General features: G+C 33.0%; 1 protein-coding gene across 1 annotated transcript in view; it reads left to right on the top strand.

Annotated features, from left to right (window-relative positions):
* LOC150087386 (uncharacterized) overlaps positions 1-18204 on the top strand; it is a 306404-nt gene that overhangs the window by 255079 nt on the left and 33121 nt on the right. Inside the window, exons 3-4 of the mRNA XM_090371164.1 lie at positions 4217-4453; positions 11008-11117. Coding sequence (XP_090227290.1) covers positions 4217-4453; positions 11008-11117 — 347 coding nt within the window. The remainder of the gene's footprint in view (positions 1-4216; positions 4454-11007; positions 11118-18204) is intronic.

Genomic DNA, 18204 nt, shown 5'->3' with positions numbered 1-18204 from the left:
GGGAACAGAAACATTTTACTGTGAAAGGCAAAGGTGCATTTCTGATGTTTGATGAACTTCTGCTGATGTTCATAAGAGAAAAAATCATAGTTACATCAAGCAACAGTTATTTCATTTTCCAAAATACACCTTACTGTGCAATGTGTATGATTGTACTGTACAATGTGCCGTATATTTACTGCACGTACCATACGTTACCCCCCTCCCCTCTCTCTCTCATACACAAAGCTATATTTGTATTAAGTAATTTTTTTTTTTTTTTTTTTTAATACGTGACTATAATATAATAACCCAAAACCAGAAAAATTCCAAGGTCCGGCGATGATGGGATTCTGACGTTGCTAATTATATCGTTTTTATGCTTCACCATTACTGATTATTTTTTATTTTTACTGAACCCCGCACTTGAACGCGGGGTTCAGTAGCACACGCGTTTCAATTGACCGTCGTTACAGTCTTATGTGACTACTAAAACAGTAATAATTGTAAAAATAATTGTATTGGCATTAGCTGTAAGCTTCTTTGACTTGCGACAGAGTATAAACAGAACATTTTTATTTTTAAATGTACAAAATACATGGAATAAAAGGTTAAATAAATAAAGTATAAATAATACACCCCTACATATTGTGCTGTCAATTTGTTAAAAGGGGTACGCTCGAGGAGAAAAATGGGCCATTCCTGGTTAAAATAGTCTGTTATTAAGCTTTATATCATTTTTTTTTTTAAACAAGGAGGTTCAGATAATCCCCAAAAATTTAACGAGGTGTTCGCGCGAGGCGATCTCCCTGCAGTACACCCGATATTATCTGTTTGGTTGTTATTTGGTTTTTAGGAGCGTTAGCAACTAAGGCCATATTGCTCCGGGATATGCGGTGGTCATTCCCTAACCTTTCCGCATCCTCCGTATTTAGTGGTCACGGGGTCGAACCCCAGTCTAATCAAGAAGCGTGTGCTATGCACTGCTGCTCCTGCCCACCCGACTACGGAGGCGCCGTTTGTGTGGGCTAAAAAATTCAGAATAACTCACGATGGGGAACCATACTCCCTCTGCTAATATATAGGTAGGCTTTGAATCCAAACTTATTTAAAAACCTTTTATTTTTTATTTATCCATTTGAGGAAAGGGAGGGGTGCCTCGCTCACCTGTCTTCCGCACCTAATAATAACTATGTTCCAGTTAATTAAAACTAATTAAGCAGTCGTATTCAGGTACAGACAAACCACAAGCCAGCAAACGAAGACTAGAAAGCAGGAAGGGGGGAAACACGCAAAAAACGAGAATACGAAAATTTTCAATTAATAAAAATGAGAAATAAATAAATAAATTTCGTAGCTCATTATACATTTTCTTGTCGTCATGGTTATATTAACTTCTGAGAAAAAATGTTTTCGTAACTTTCGTTAAAATTGAATTATTTTGTGTCAAAATTTGTAAAAAAAAAAAAAAATTATAATAAGATAAATTATAAATATATATAATTATAATTTGTTTACAAATGGGGTGATCATAACTTTAGATATTTTCCTGATGAGAAGGAAAACATTATAATAATATAATTATACTCTCTTATTATTATTATTACTACTATAATATAGATAATATAAGAATATTGCGATGAATTTAAAATCTTGTCAAGAAATATGTACGAAAGTATAATCTCACGGGGAATGAGTTTTGTAATGCACATTACTCTTTTGTATTATTTAAAGATTTGAATTCTTAGATTAATCAGCCAGCTCGAAAAATGCAAATACAAGTTGTGATTTCAATTTGAATAAACGTATCTTGGAAGAGAAAAATCTAAATCAATATTTTATACGAGCCATTTTAATTAATAATTAGTTACAGCTTTACGATTCGCTTTAATACGTAATGCGTTAAAGGTCATAAAAGTCTTGGAAACTTCTGCATTTAAAATACGTCAGCTAAAATTACTTTCAAAATTATTACAACCACGCTATCTACCGTATAAATAAATTTTATATGAAAATTAGATACATATTTTAGTCTTTAAACCGAGGCCTGGAAGATGTGTGATCATAAGTCTTGGATAAATAGTAATGCAGAAGAGAGCTGCGTAAGTTCTTTTCCGCTTGCTCGAAATAGAAAACGATAATGAGCACATAAGCTTGTTGTTTGAATATCGTGCTAAGAGGCATTAGAATGGCAATTTCTCCTCCTGCACCGTTTTCCATCACATTAAAAGCACTTCCAAATGTTTATGCAACAAAGTATGGACTTGGTACTTTACCTGGATAGCGCTGGTGCTCTGGGCCACTAAGGATTACTTACTGTAATTTTGGCTTGCGTTGTGTCGTTGCTGAAGCATGAACACCAAAGTTAACGCGCTCCTTCACTTTGACGGTTGAAGTGTTCGAAAGGAAGAAATAACGACATTCGTAATACGCGCCGTGTGTTTCAAACGTTAATCACGAAATATGTATAAACCATTTTATTAATCGGATTAACAAATATTTTCGAAACCGAAGTTATAATAATAGACATCAAGCTTAAATCCCGTTATTAGCTGGATTGTTTAACGGTTTCCATAATGAATCTGTGACAATTGCTCGTGTTGGAGAGTTAAAATAAGTTTCATTTTAATGTGAATTTAATTAAAAAAGTTTGCCTAAAAAAAACAACTTAAACTTAACTATCGATTTAGTTCCATTACCGGGGATGGGGATGTCTTTAACGGCTAAAGATTAAATAGCAAAGCATGAATTCTTCATGAAATTTAATATTTTCTTTATTTAATTCGATTTCGATTTTACGCAAGTTAACCCTCATAATTCTGAAATGACGGAGGGAAATCGTGGACTCGTCGAAGTTCCAAAACTTTAATGTTTACATCGATCATTTATTTTCCTACTTTAATCTTCATTATGAGGGGAGGAATTGACCTCCAATGCAATTATTTTTAATGAAAATATGATTTATGGCGATCTTCGAAATTGACAAGGAGTGTGTTGGAGAGTAATGAAATAGTGTTAGGTGAACATGAACTTCTTTGATTAACCCATTTGATTGTTTCTAATATTTTCGTAAACATTCTGAAATAAAAGAATATTATCGACATTATCTTTAACGAAAATCTGCTGTTAGCGTTTGATAAAATGATAAATATCCTTACTAGATCTTAACTGGCAAACTTATCAATTAATGATATGCTACCTGACCCAGTCATCTTTCATATCTGATGATTTTCATAAAGCTATAATTGAAGTTATTGATCAAAGAGTAGAATCTAATAATGCCCATGGCATTATTAGATTAGATAACTTCCTTTAGCCACCAGTTAATAACAATAACAGATGAATTTTATATTAAACAATAACAAAAATAAAGATTGCTGAGAGAGAGAAAAGAATTATGAGAGGCATAATTTATTTCCTGTTTTTACTAATGATTCTAATGTAATCGACTTCACATAAATGATTTTTATGTTGATATGTTTTTTCTCCTTCCTTTCATCTAAAGTTCAAATATATTTTTCCTGGAAATTCGGATTTTAATTTTATATTCTACCATTATGTAGAAAATGTATGGGAGACCACAAAACTTAGTGGATGTAGTGGATTATTAGCTGAGAGAGTTTCATAGCATTACAAAAGTAGAATGCGCAAGAATTTTATATAGAATGAGGAAAGATAAAAATACATAATTTACTGCAGAATGAAGGAATGGATATGGAGAAAATTTCCAAATGGGAAGAGTGGATGTATATATATGTACCTACACATGAACATACAAAACTTGCACATTATAAAAAAAAAAAAAAAGACATGAAGTCAGTTTTATGTGATATAGTATTTAATATATGCTTGAATATATTTATGCTTTGTTGTCAGCTGTCCTGGCCGCAAAGAAATAAAAATATATATATATTTTACATGAAATCAATATTATTAGTCTTTGGATAGAAAGACTGGCATAAATGCAGTATGCCACATGGTTATCAACAGAAGTGTATCAGTAGGGGAGGGCAGCTATATGGGGTCTTTGGGGTTTTCTGGCATTAAATTTCTTCTGGAAAAGGGAAGGGAAACAGAAATTATTATTTGATCCTATTTACTACGATTTTCTGTGCAACTGATTTTCATTTAAAGGTGCCACAATTATTGTTTAATACCAAATTATTTTTCTCCGTTAGTTTAGAAATTGTTCATGATATAATTTTATTTACATATTTATTTTTGTTCTTTTCATTAGGGGACCAGAAAGATCCAAGTGCTCCTGATGTTATAGTTCTCTCTTATCCTCGCTACTGTCGCTACAGGAGTATACTAAAACGATTAGATGGCATGGCAAAACTCTGGCTAAGGAATGCCCTTGTAGTAGCATTAGGTGGTTTCACATTGTCTGGTCACAATACATGCATTCTGTTTTGTAGAGAAACATTTGATCATGAAGCACTTGCACATAATGATCTCAACTGTGAACATTTAGGTGTGTGTGCATTTTGTATACTCCAGTTTTTAAATTTTTTTTTTTGTTTTTTTCTATTGAGAACTTTCTGCAAGAATATGTTGTACACCAGTTTTGTTGGATGAAACAGTAAAATCATTGTTATAGTTTATATAAAATTCTCTATAACTGCTAAAGTTTCACAGATAAGAAGTGTTTATAGATTACAATTATAATTAAAATTAAAATACAAAGATGAAAAAAATGATGGTATGAATTTTGGCAGAAGTATTTTTTAAATAAAGGTGGTGCTTTGTTCATCAAAGTATGAAGAAGAATGTTGGCTAATTTATAAATGTGGTTGAGATAATTTCCTTGTGAATGATTAAGTCAGCATTTAAATACTATTTAAACTATGCATTATTTTTGCATTCGGAAATTATCAGTGGGGTAAGCAAGGAAGTTACAGTTTGTATTATTATACAGTATACCTGGTGGGGATATGTTATTCACTACTTTACATACTGCCATGAAAAGAAAAGTGCATCAAAGAATTAGAAATTTATTTTATTAGAAAGAACAATGCAAAAAGTTTTTATTAAGACATTATTATGTTTTCATATGGGCACTGTTTTCAGCCCGAAGAATGTTGAATCGATAGTAAATTTCACAACTGCTGTTATCCAGCTTCTGTGACAACACAGATGCTGGATAATAGTTGGTGTGAAATGAACTTTGTACACATGAACAGTTGGAATGAATGAGTGCACATATCAACACAGTTGATTTCTTTTTGAACTCCAACATGTGTGGCTAGTTACTAATTTTGCTTCATATGTTTTGTATGGTTGTCAGTGTCATTACTCTGTGAAAGAAAGTACTGTATCTGTCTGACTGTTTTACAGCAGAGCATTAACCCTTTTCTAATTCTTGATTTTAATCAATTATTATATGGATTTCTAGAAACATTATGACAGTTTAACTTGGAGGCCATCAAAATAACATTGGGAGGTAGAAGAACTAGAAGTTAAGAAACATTGGTCTTCTGATATTAAAAAAGTAATGCAAATTTTCATGTCAGGATTAGCCTTCTTCTTGATATTGGTTGTAATGAAAGGGTTTTATGTGGGGCAGAACTCCTTGATCTGTTTAGTGCTACACCAGAGTATATTTTGGGGTAACATTGCAATAGCTCTGTACTATACCCAGTTATACTCATAGTAGTACTTTTTTTGACTAAGCAATGACACTGCCTGTTCTTACTGCCAAAAAAAAAAAAAAAAAAAAATTAAAGAGGAGGAGGAATTCTGCTCTCTTAAAATGGCCTCAGAAAAATTGATATGTCTGCTTTTACTTAAAATTTGTAAGCAGGTTGGGATGTAGGCTGCACTTCAAAATATCAAGTACTCTTCTGTGGGGGCATTACAGTTATATTTTGCATATTAGCATTAGTAGTGGCATATGATGCAAGAAAGCAAACTTTATAGCATCAGCCAAAAAACCACACTTCCTATCTCACCCATCCATTCCCTTCAATAGTTTGTCTACTTCTTCCTTGAATTTATTTAAGCTGTCAACTTCCACAACAACAGATGGGAGTTTGTTTCAGCATATCAATCACCTGCTGGCTAAAGGGTAAACTTCTGCACATCTCTTCTGCAACCATCCTTCCTTAATTTGAATTTATGCCCCCTCGTGTGCATAGTCTGAGCAAGAGGTTGCTGAATCCATTCAAAGCCTTAAACACCTCAATCAGATCACCTCGCAGGTGCCTAGTCTCCAGATCCCACAATTTGCAGAACTGAAGCCTTTCTTGGTAAGAGCACCCTTTTGTTCTCCCACTCACCAATCTCATTGCCCCTTTTTTTTACTTGTTCCAGCAGCTCTACATCCTTCCTAAAATTAAGCCTCCAGACCTATATGTAGTATACTCAAGATGTGGCTTGACTATTGCCTTATACAATGAGATAATCACTTCCTTATTCCCACTAGTAAAATTCCTGTATATCATTAACAAATCCCCATGAAGTAGAACTTGATAGTTCCTGATCAGAAGAGGTGCAGAACGTTCTGAATAGTTGTGTTACGTGCTTTGAAAATCGAAATGGAATTCCAAACAAAGTTGGACTTCCATTTCAGTTTTCTTTTATATTTTCAGCAAAATGCATTATTTTTTGTATATTTTAAATCTTCTCGCTCTCTCTTGACTTTCATCTGCTTAAAAAAAATACCATTACTTCATAAAGTTTCTGAAGTTTTTTAAAAGTGTTTTCATAAAGAATAAGGCTTATCTTCTAAAAATAACTGCTATCAGGAAAAAAGCTTTAGTATTAAACAGGTTAAAGTTAAAGGTAACAAGGCTGTTTTGAGAACAACCCTTCTACTTTTGTTTCACACAGTGAAGTCAGTGATTAGAGTCCAATTAGAATTTTTTAAGAAACATGAAAAATGGAGTTCCAAGTGGTATCTATTCATATATTGTATTACTCATTTATAGACACTGGTTATAATAGCAAGAGAAAAAACACAGGATGGCCTGCTGCTATTACAGCAGTAATTGAGTGTATTTTGTGATTCTTTTGTTTGTGGTAAAAAAAAATCTGTCTCACTAGTTGTGAACCGAAATGTTCCTCAACCAACTGTTTGAAGTGAGGTTATGCTTCATTCTTTGTCCTTAGAAACAATAATTGGTGCAGTATATCATAATGGATGCCATATTGTAGCATTGTTGTTGTTGTTATGGGAGTTTAATGGCGCATAAGCTACTATGGCTATAATGCACCTGTGTAGCATTGTCAGTTTTGTTGTCTGATAATAGACTTGCTTATGATTACCTACTTGTCTAAATAAATGCTCGAAATGGAAAATTTTATGAAACTGAATGCTTGGCAGGATAATATGTGCAGAAGGCAATTAATATGTGTACACAATGTTACCAATATGTTTGTCATTCAAATCTCTGGTCTAAATTTTATTTTAGTGATGAAGCAACATTTATATCTTATTGGAAAAATAAACAGATATGATGTTTAAATGAAAATCTGCAGACTTATGTTAAATATCTCTGAGGTAGCCCTAAGTGAATGTGTTTTGTGGTGTCATTGCTGATAAAGTGATAGGAGACACTTGCTTTTGCTGAGTAGACAATCACTGCTATTAACTTGACATGTTGAAAGACATTTTTACAATATGTGAATACTGTACCTATTTGCTGTTTCTAGCTATAATGGAAATGTCAAAAGAATATTTTCTTTAATGGAAATACAGTGAACTGGTGAAAAAAATCGTCTTGCCACCAGTATCCTTGAATGTGTTGTAAATTTTGATTACAAGTACTGCAAAACATTGGATTACATAATGAAAGATCAAACAAGACAGGAATGCTATGTCTATTAGAAAGTATGAGTAGATATTTTCTCTTTTTATTATTAATTTGTTAAAATTTTTTTTGTTTTATTTTGTTTGTCCAAAAAGGAAATGTTTGTTAATTTTATGCTAAATGATAAATAATAAGATAAACTCATTTTGCTTTATTAAAATGAATACAGTATGTACAAATTTTATATACATTTATGTGTATTGATCTTGAAATAAAAATAAATATATATTCGGCCAGTTAGTCCATCAAAAAATTTGGCAGATATGGTCGCAACCTTGTATTAGGATGGTGTACTACCATATTTTCTGAGGCATTTTCAACATTCCTAAATGAGCAGCTTCCTGTAGATATCTTATATCTGTAATTGCTGGTATATATTTTATATTTAAGGATATATAAAGTTACTGAGAGCTCAGCATAATGCATGGCAGGATACCAAATGTCACTTGACATCTGCAGAGCCATAAAATAAATATAACTTGCTTTATTGCTTTAGTCACAATAAACTTGTGAAATCAGGAAGATTGTTTTTAATTATGCTATAATTCAAAACATTTGTATTGGAATTACTCTGTATTTTAGTAATCGTGCTTTTTTACAGCCTGTTTCTTGAAGTGAAACTTATCATACTTCCCAGGATCAGAGCTGTTTGAAAAAAGGAAGACAGTTTCTTTCTGAAGTTTTTAAATTATTTTATTTAAAGAAGGAAAACAAATGTTGGTGTGATTTTAATTCTCGTAAAGTATTTTTGTTGATTGCTGCATGTCTTAGTGTACTTTCAAGTAACTTTTAAACTGCTTAAGATTCTTTTTATTTATTTCTTTGGAATGTTATCAAGTTAATATAGGGAAAGTAAAAAGGAAAAAAAATCAAATTTCAAGAAAATGAGATTTATGGTTTCTATAGTTTTTTTTTTTTTTTTTTTATATTTCTTTGGCACGCTCTCTAGTTAATCTAGGGAAATTAAAAAGGGGAAAAAAAAAAAAAAACTCTACTTTAAAAAAAATTAGGGTTATGGTTCCTATTATTGTTCAGAAGCTGTATTACTGTTTGACTGTGTATTTTCTCTCCAAGGAAAACAAGTTTTTTAACATCATTCTTAGAAAGAGAGAGAGAAAGACAAGGAAAGGTTAAAATTGCCTAAGCTTAAAATTTTTAATTACTCTAATTGCAAGAACTTATCATGCACTTCTAACTATTTCTGATTAAGCATGCAACTGTGTAATTTTTATTTCCAAGAATACAAATTATTTCCCAAAAAATTTCAATTACCAAGGTTGAATTTCAAAAAGGTAATTTAATGTTTCTGATTTCACCAGAATCCAGAAGTATTATAAGAAACTGCAGACAAATGCAGTTAAGTAATTAATTAACAGTTACTGATATTTATATTAGCTAATTTCTGTTAATGACTATTAATTAATAAGTTAATCTTTAATAGACTAATGCAAGTATTATAAAATATTATATTATAAAGCTAATATTATAAGGTTTAGTAATGGTGCTGATTTAAATCAGTTGATTTCAATATAACAGTATTTATGCACCCCTATCCCCTCATAAATAAACATAAATTAACAAGGAATAAATAAATAATGAAATACACTGTAAAATGCATGTTTCAAAGTTAAAAAAAATTAAATAAATAAATAAAATAAATAAAAATAAAATAAATCATACCAACAATTTATAATTTTGTTATCAGATTTAGTTAGCAATATGTAGTTTTATTGCTATTGCAAATCAATTAGCCATTATTGTATCTATATCTTTTCTCTTTATTTGGTATCTAACAGTACCCTGAATTATGGTTATTTGCACTGGGACATAGCACTGGGGGTTCCAGTGCACTGTAACCTGTAGGAATCCACCTTATCCAAAAATTAAGAATATCCAAATTACAGTGTAAAATTATAAACAATAGATTAATTGAATTTAAAGTGATTTCCTTCTGTACGTTATAGGTACACTTAGATTTAGTTGGAAGATGTAAATAGATTACTTTTTTGCACTATTGAGGGCTGTTGTAAGAAAGGTTATATTGCCTTTGCTCAGTTGTAACATTTAATAGTAAAGTATGTTTTAGATTATTTTACATAGGCATCATTAGGTTACAATTAGCAACAGTTTAATTGTATTAATATTAATAGCTGTATTGTTATTTATGTTAGACTACAAAAATTTTTCCTAATTATTATTAATCATGATTTAACCTTATTAAGGTAGAGAGAGAGAGAGAGAGAGAGAGAGAGAGAGAGAGAGATGACCATTTTACTAAAATAATTTATTTGGTCACTAATTAACTCTCAAAACAGTAATATATAGTCCCCATTAGCCACCACTCCAAATTTATAAGTAAAACTAATATGGGTATGCATGAGCTATTTATTTTGATTGGACATTTGTCTGTGTAAAGCCCATGTTGAATAATAGAGGAGTGTTCATATAAGATGAACAGAATTATTAAAGTAGTTATTAGGTAGCAATTTAATATATACATGGCATATAATGCTCATAATGTACTAAACAACTCTACATCATTAGTTAGCAAAAATTGGCGTAAATCAACTGGAATGCAACTGTTAACCATTAGATATCACACACAATTAAACAGATATCTAGTTATAAATCTACTGAAAATCTAATAAATATATGTGTATATAAAAAATAAAATAAATCTGCAGCCATTGTCAATCCACTGTAGGATGGAGGCCTCAACAAGTCATGTCGAGGAAATGGACCATAATCTGACACACTGGTCGTTCAGTGTGGGTTAGCAGATTGACCATATTTAGTAGTCAGGGGCTTGAACTCTGGTCTCACTCAAGGAGTGTGTGCTATTGCATTTCCACTCCTGACCACTCAGGTACGGAGGCCATATGTATATATATATCATTTAAATCCTGCATTTTTGAATCTCTGGTTTTGTGTGTTCTGGGGAAAGTGTCTTGCTTGCCCCTTTCTATTTATGACTTTGAATTACAAACAACAGAATCTAAATGAGACATGCAAAAAACGTGAATAATATTTTCAATTATCAAGGATTTTGAAAGAGTTATTTATAGTTTTTCATACAGTCAACCACTTCAGCATCATATTTCATTGAAAGGCTGCAATATAATGATTAGTTAGCTGATCTTTAAAATTCGAATAATATCAGCAAAATTGAAATGGTTTTTCTCCTTTTTTTTTTTTAATATATGACTTTTCCTTACAGCACCTAACTTGAAAGGACGACCAAGGAAAAAACGCATCAAAACAAAACGAAGTCTTTCACCTAGTTCAGAATCTAATGCATCCGAAGAAAACAAAGAAATCATAGGAAAGGTAATGTTCATAAAGTCACATAAAAATGATTTAATATTTCTTTTATTAATTTTTAAAAATTTCACATGGTATTAAATAACATATAATCTAATATATGTAAACAGTATCAGAAATTTAAAGGACGTCCAAAAATACATTCACAGCTGTGAATGTATTTTCCTATTCTTTTGAATGAAACTTGTAAAAATTACCAGTTCTATAATTAATCCTTTAAGAAATGAGTGTTATTGTTATTTTTTATTTTATTTTTTTTTACTTTTCAAGCTCCTGGAAGCCAATTGTTTTCAGAAAACAATTTGCTGGAAGCAAATTGTAGAATTTTAAAAAAGAACAGTTCTGATGATCTGATTTTTAACATGAAATATACTGATATATTTGTTCTAATCACCAGAAAATTCAAAATACATTGACACACTACAGATTTTTAAGAATGGCTATAGCATAGAAAGTGAGCATAGGCCTTTGTATAAACAGCCTTTCCAGGTCCCTCCCCCTTTTTATAACTTTTAAATAATAGATAAGACCTGTGCCTCACCCAATGCAATTGCCAGTACCTGCTGATATATTTGTGCTCTATATGACTCTTGCCAATGGTTTATGTTGCTCAAGGATTACTGTAATATGCATTGATTAAGTGATGTTTACATTTCAAAAAGCATTTTGCATTCTTTTGTATTATTTAGCTTTTATTCATTATACTACAAATTTGATCCTTTTTTTAAAGTTATTATCATATTTATTTTCTATTCTCTATTGATGTATATTAGATTATTGCATTTTATATAATATATTGTCATTATTTGAGGACTTAGTTACAGAACACAAGTCTGATCTAGAATCTCTTTAATATATTCTAAGTTTAAAAAAAAAAAATGCTGCATTTAAAATTGTGATTGTGAACTTGTGCAAAATGTTTTAAAATGACTTTTTTTTTTGTTGCCTTTCTATGTTGAGCTGCGTCATGTAAAATACACTTTGGATTTAGAACAGTTATTAGCTGGATGAACTGAGCTGATCACATTGTTGCAGATTTAGTTGAGCTGAAAGACATAACTCATAAATAATGGATTTCTCTGAAATAAAGGAAGTGAATAGAAATGAGATGCAGTCTCTTGCAGCTGCTGCAGCTGAGTGATAAAATTAAAGAACCTTGTGTGCTGTATTGAGAATTTGTTTCTAAATGAGGCAAACTTTACTCTATGTGTTTCATACAGTTTCTTTCAATCCACAAATTCAATTTTGTGTCAAGTAAAGGTGGAAAATCATTTTCATACCTTTGAGAGATGGAAGAGGAAGTAAAGAGGAAAAACTGAGTTAGAGTGACTAAATATGTTTTTTTCTGAATAAATTTCACTATTTATCCTAAGGAAATTTGTACAAACCTGCATTTTTATCATTGCTATCTGTAGAAAGCTTACCTTTATATAATTTTTCTTTCAAAGAAAGAGTTATTTCTGGAAATGGACATTTTTATGTGTAAATTTTAGTACAGCATATTGAGTTATAATTTATTTTAGAATTAAAATGGAGAGTAATATTGAAGTTATGTTAGAAAACTAATATTAAGCAAGCAGATATCTGTGGAATGCTGACAGCAAATTTATTTCAAGATTAATTTATATGAAAATTTTTTATGTGGTATTTACCAAAAGTCGAGATTCACAGAAGGTGTTTCTTGCGGGAAGATTTATTTTTATTTTGATTTGATGTTTAAAATTGCTTGCTGCAAACTTTCTCACATGTTAATTTTGGCATGCAGTCTCTTTTTGAATATTTTTTATACCTCTGTTTAAAATTTACACTAGATTTCATTATTTAAATGAATTAAAAATAAAAAATATTATTTAACATTAAATTTAATCAGAGGCTTCAGGCATATGAGCTGTAAAATATTAATCTACATGTTGGTAAAAAGCCTCGCTAAGAGCAATATTGCTGTAGTATGACATAGTCTAAATAAATAGCAACATATCTCTCCTTAGGAGTATATTACTGTTTACTTGAAGTAGTTTATTAGGGAGCAGTTTATTTGAAGTACAATACCAAGCAATTGTGGTGATTTGTTTTTTAATATGAGTTGGATGCATTTTGTAGCAACTTAGTTGAAACGCACATATGCATGCATGCACACAAATGAGGCTTTTGCCAACGCATGTTGCTGCTATGTTCCACTTAGTCAAATCTTTTGTTGTATTCTCTTGTAAGAATCCTAGTTGTCTCTTTGATCCCATCCAATCATAGCCATTTCTTCCTCATCCTCTTCTGCTTCCCTATGTCTTGCCAAGCATAATTCACCTTCTCTGCATTGTCGGTGTACATTACATATCCAAAGCATAATAGCTTTTGCTTTTTTTTTTGTTATTATTGTAATTTATTATTTTTTTGTTTGTTCTTTTGCCTCAAGGTTACAGGCAGTATTTTGATCCAGGCCTGAACCATTAGTTTTTTCACTGTTAGTAGTATCTCAAGCAGTCTTCTCCAGTTTGTTAATTCAGAGAACTGTCTTTTTCTTTTGTTCTTTCTCCATGTCCAGCTTTCATGCTTGTATATTACTACAGGAAAAACCAATACTTGTACTGTTCCGATCTTAGTTAAAAAACATCTTTTGTGATATTGGTCAGGTCTATCATTGCTTTTCTGCCCAAAATAGTCTTCTCTTAATTTTTTCCATCTTTATCTATTCTGAAGCCCATGGAAAAAAAGAAGAAAAAAAAGGAGATATCTGCTACTTCCACTTGATCTGCATCAATGCTACCTATGCCCAATTCATTTATATAAACATTACATTTAGTTTAAATTAACATTTAATGTTATTAACAGTTATTATATTTAACAATTAATAAAATTTAATTACTTGAAAAATATCCATGAATCTTTATTTTAAAAAAAGTAATGTAATGCTTGTGCACAAATACTATAATGAAATAGAAAAAAAATATTAAAGATAAATATTGAAATTTTTTTAGTCCATGTATTTATTGTATATGATCCTGTATTTAGATATGTATTATATTAGTATCAGTATTAATAGTAGCAAATTATGCAAGAAAGCAAGCTTATACAGCCAAAAAAAAAGCTAGCACATTCCATAATACCTGTCCATCCCATCTAACAGTTTATCTAGTAGTTCTCCCTTGAATTTCAAATGTACCCCCCCCCTCTGCAACATCAGATGTGGATTTGTTTTAACACACTACCACCTGCTGGCTAAAGGCAAATTTTTGCACACTTACTCTGCAACCATACTTCCTCAGTTTGATTTATGTCCCCCCCCCACTTTCATGTGGGTAGTCTGAGCAAGAGGAAGGATTCCGTCAGTATTGAGCTTACTCAATCTATTCAAAGCCTGTCAAATCTATTCAGGATAGTCCAGTTTGTAGAACTGAAGCCTTTCCTTAAGAGTAGCCTTTTGTTACTCTCTTTAATCTTGTTGCTCTTCTCTGCATCTGTTCCAACAGATCTATAACAAAAGTTAAAATTAAACTATGTATTACCATTTAGACTTTAAGATTTCTAAATTTAAATTTTGCTTAATCAACTGCCTTTTTCACTTTTCAAGTTTTTATGGTTGTTTGAATAAATAACTGTCGGTCAACTAAGAGCAATCAATGATCAACTGTCAATCAACTAAGAGCAATAACATAAGCAAACCATGGAAAAGTTTCCAGTGGTTATATATAATTTATAATAGCTGAAAAAACAATAATACTCAAAACACAGGAATTTGAAGTGATTGCTAGATCATTATTTTTTTTTTTTAGTAGAATTTAAAAAAAAAGTGACAGATTGAGGTTTCACTGAGTATAACTAGGACACTGGCCCACAGCAGTTTATGAAATTTTCATCTGGCATACACTTGTCTCTCATTTTGCCTACAATTGAACAAAGGTTGTTCAACTGTACTTGTTAACAGGAGAGATTGCTTCTACAGGGATGGGATACACTTAAATAGAAAGGGTGCAAGAATATTTGCTGATGCTATCGAGGCAGTGTTAGGTGGGTCGGAAAACTGCTAGCTTGGGGGAGACAAAGACTAATGGATTAACAGTAGCCACGGGCAGAGGTGAAAAAGATTCTTGCACTGCTTCTATTGGAATGAGCAGAAGCCTGAAAAACAAGATGCAGGATATTTCAGAGACTGCTGGAAGTCATTGCGGTACAAGTAAACACATGGGTTGTGTTAGGGTAGCTAAGAATAGAAACAGGTGCATGTATACTTGCGTGTACACTAATGCTAGGAGTTTAGTAAATAAATTTGATGAATTTGAGGTATTACTCAAAACATCAAAGGCAGATATTGTTGGGATATCAGAGACGTGGTGTCACACAGATATAAGGAATGCAGAACTGGAATTTGGGGAGTACAACGTCTACAGAAAGGATAGACAGGATAGGAAGGGAGGAGGGGTTATGCTATTAGTTAAAAAACACATAAAATCCAAGGAAGTGAAGCCAGTTGACATCGCTGGACAGTGCAGTGTTGAGTCAGTTTGGTGTGACATAAGCATAGGTAAATCAAAATTGAGAGTAGGAGTGTGCTATAGGCCTAATGACTCTGATGAGTATAATAAGATACTGTACAGGGAAATAGAATGGGCCAGTAAATCAGAGAGTCTTATAATGGGGGATTTTAATTTCCCAGATATTGACTGGAATTTGTGGGTTGGTCACTCACACACTAGCAAGGCTTTTGTGGATTTACTGGATGATTGTTTTCTACACCAGCATGTTCGGGAGGCAACTAGAGGGAGTAATACTCTTGATCTGATTATCAGTAGTGATTCTTCATGCATTAGGAATCTGCAGATAAATGAACCACTGGGTGGCAGTGATCACAGTGTGTTGAAGTGGGATTTACTCAAGGAGGTAACTACCATCAGAGGTAAAGGGAAGGGTTTTTGCTTTCGTAAAGGCGACTATGCTGGTCTGAGACAGTATTTAAATTCTATACAGTGGGACCAACTGATGATGTTACCAACAGCAAATTCAAAATGGGAAGCATTCAAGGAACTAATCTTGGAAGCTACCAGGCTTTACATACCAACCAAGAAATATTGTTCAAGGTTCAGGCCTAAATGGTTGTCAGATGAACTAATGAGACATATGGCAGAGAAGAAAAATGCATGGGATACATACAAATTAATGGGTGACGTGGAAGCCTATGATAGATATAAGTTGGTCTGTAACCAAGTCACAAAGGAGATTAGGCAGGCAAAGGCAGATTATGAGAAATCCTTGGCAAAGGATGCAAAGAAAAACAGAAAAGAGTTCTTTACCTATTTAAACTCAAGAAGGAAAGGGATGAATCAGATTGGTCCACTGGATGTTGATGGTTCAACAGTTGAGGATCCAGCTCAGGTGGCTAACAATCTAAACGAGTATTTTGCATCTACATTCACACATGAGGAGTTATTCAGGAAGGGGAATGTCGTAGGTGAAGTAAACATTGGCAGTGAGCTAGATGATTTTCTAATAACTGAGAGGAAAGTGGAGGAGAAATTGTTGAGGATAAACATAAAAAAGGCACCCGGGGTGGATGGGATCTATCCAGTTATATTAAAGGAGGCAGCAAAGGAAGTAAGCAAACCCCTAGCCATAATTATGAGAGCTTCTTTGGACTCAGGGGAGGTACCCATGGACTGAAGATGTGCAAATGTAACCCCAATTCACAAAGGAGGATCAAAGGCTGACACAGGTAATTATAGACCTGTTAGTTTAACTTCGGTTCCAGGTAAATTAATGGAGGCACTGGTTAAAGAAGCACTGCAGGATCATCTGGACAAGAATTCAGTTATAGCTCAGACACAGCATGGGTTTGTTAAGGGCAGGTCTTGTCTGACCAATTTGATTGGATACTATGATGTAGTCACAAAAGAACTGGATGCAGGGAATAACTTTGATATTATATATTTGGATCTTAGAAAGGCTTTTGATACTGTTGCGCATGGAAGACTGCTGCACAAATTGGAGAAGTGTGGCATTCGAGGCAAATTGCTGCTATGGATAAAGGGATGGTTGAGTGGCAGAAGACAGAGAGTGGTAATCAATGGATACTGCTCAACGTGGACTAATGTTATTAGTGGAGTTCCTCAGGGTTCAGTGTTGGGTCCATTGTTGTTTTCTGTATTTATAAATGATATTGATGATGGTGTATCAGGCTTAATGTCCAAGTTTGCAGACGATACAAAGGTTGGCAGGGTTGTTAAGGACACTACTGATACTATGCTGCTGCAACAGGATCTGGAAAGGTTGAGCAGATGGGCTGAGAGGTGGCAAATGAAGTTTAACATTGACAAATGTAAAGTACTACATATGGGAAACAGTAACCCCAGATCAACGTATCAACTCTGTGGTACTACGCTGACAGTGGTAGAGAATGAAAAGGACCTGGGGGTAATTGTGCAGGCAGATATGAAGTTCTCTGAGCAGTGCAGACGAGCTGCAAGAGTAGCTCATGGTGTCTTGTCAATGATATACAGGAATTTTTCTAGCAGGGACAGGGATGTGATTATTCCCTTGTATAAGGCATTGGTCAGGCCACACCTTGAGTACTGTATACAGGTCTGGAGGCCTCATTTCAAGAAGGATGTAGAGCTGCTGGAACGAGTACAGAGAAGGGCAACAAGATTAGTGAATGGAACAAAGGGTTGCTCTTATGAAGAAAGGCTTAAGTTTTGCAAATTACAGAGCCTGGAGACTAGGCATCGCCGAGGTGATCTGATAGAGGTGTACAAGGCTTTGAATGGCTTGAGCATGCTCAATGCCGATGGGATTCTTCCTCTTGCTCAGAATAATCACCTGAGAGGGCATAAATTCAAATTGAGGAAGGACGGATGTCGGATAGATGCGCGGAAATTCGCCTTTAGCCAGCGGGCAGTTGGTTTGTGGAATAGACTTCCATCGCTTGTTGTTGAAGTTGATAGCCTAAACAAATTTAAGGCTCAGCTGGACAGGTATTTGGAACGAATTGAGAGGTGAAATGGGAGTATTGGTTGTTTTTTTTTTTTTTTTTTGGCTGATGCTGAATAAGCATGCTTTCTTGCATCATATGCCTCTACTAATGCTAATGCTAATGCTAACTGCAGGC

The sequence above is a fragment of the Mastigoproctus giganteus genome, chromosome 4 (assembly GCF_048544385.1).
Source record: "Mastigoproctus giganteus isolate SK-2022 chromosome 4, ASM4854438v1, whole genome shotgun sequence".
Taxonomy (NCBI): Eukaryota; Metazoa; Arthropoda; class Arachnida; order Uropygi; family Thelyphonidae; genus Mastigoproctus; species Mastigoproctus giganteus.
The sequence above is the reverse complement of the archived record's forward strand: the minus strand, read 5'-3'. Positions and strand labels throughout refer to the sequence as shown.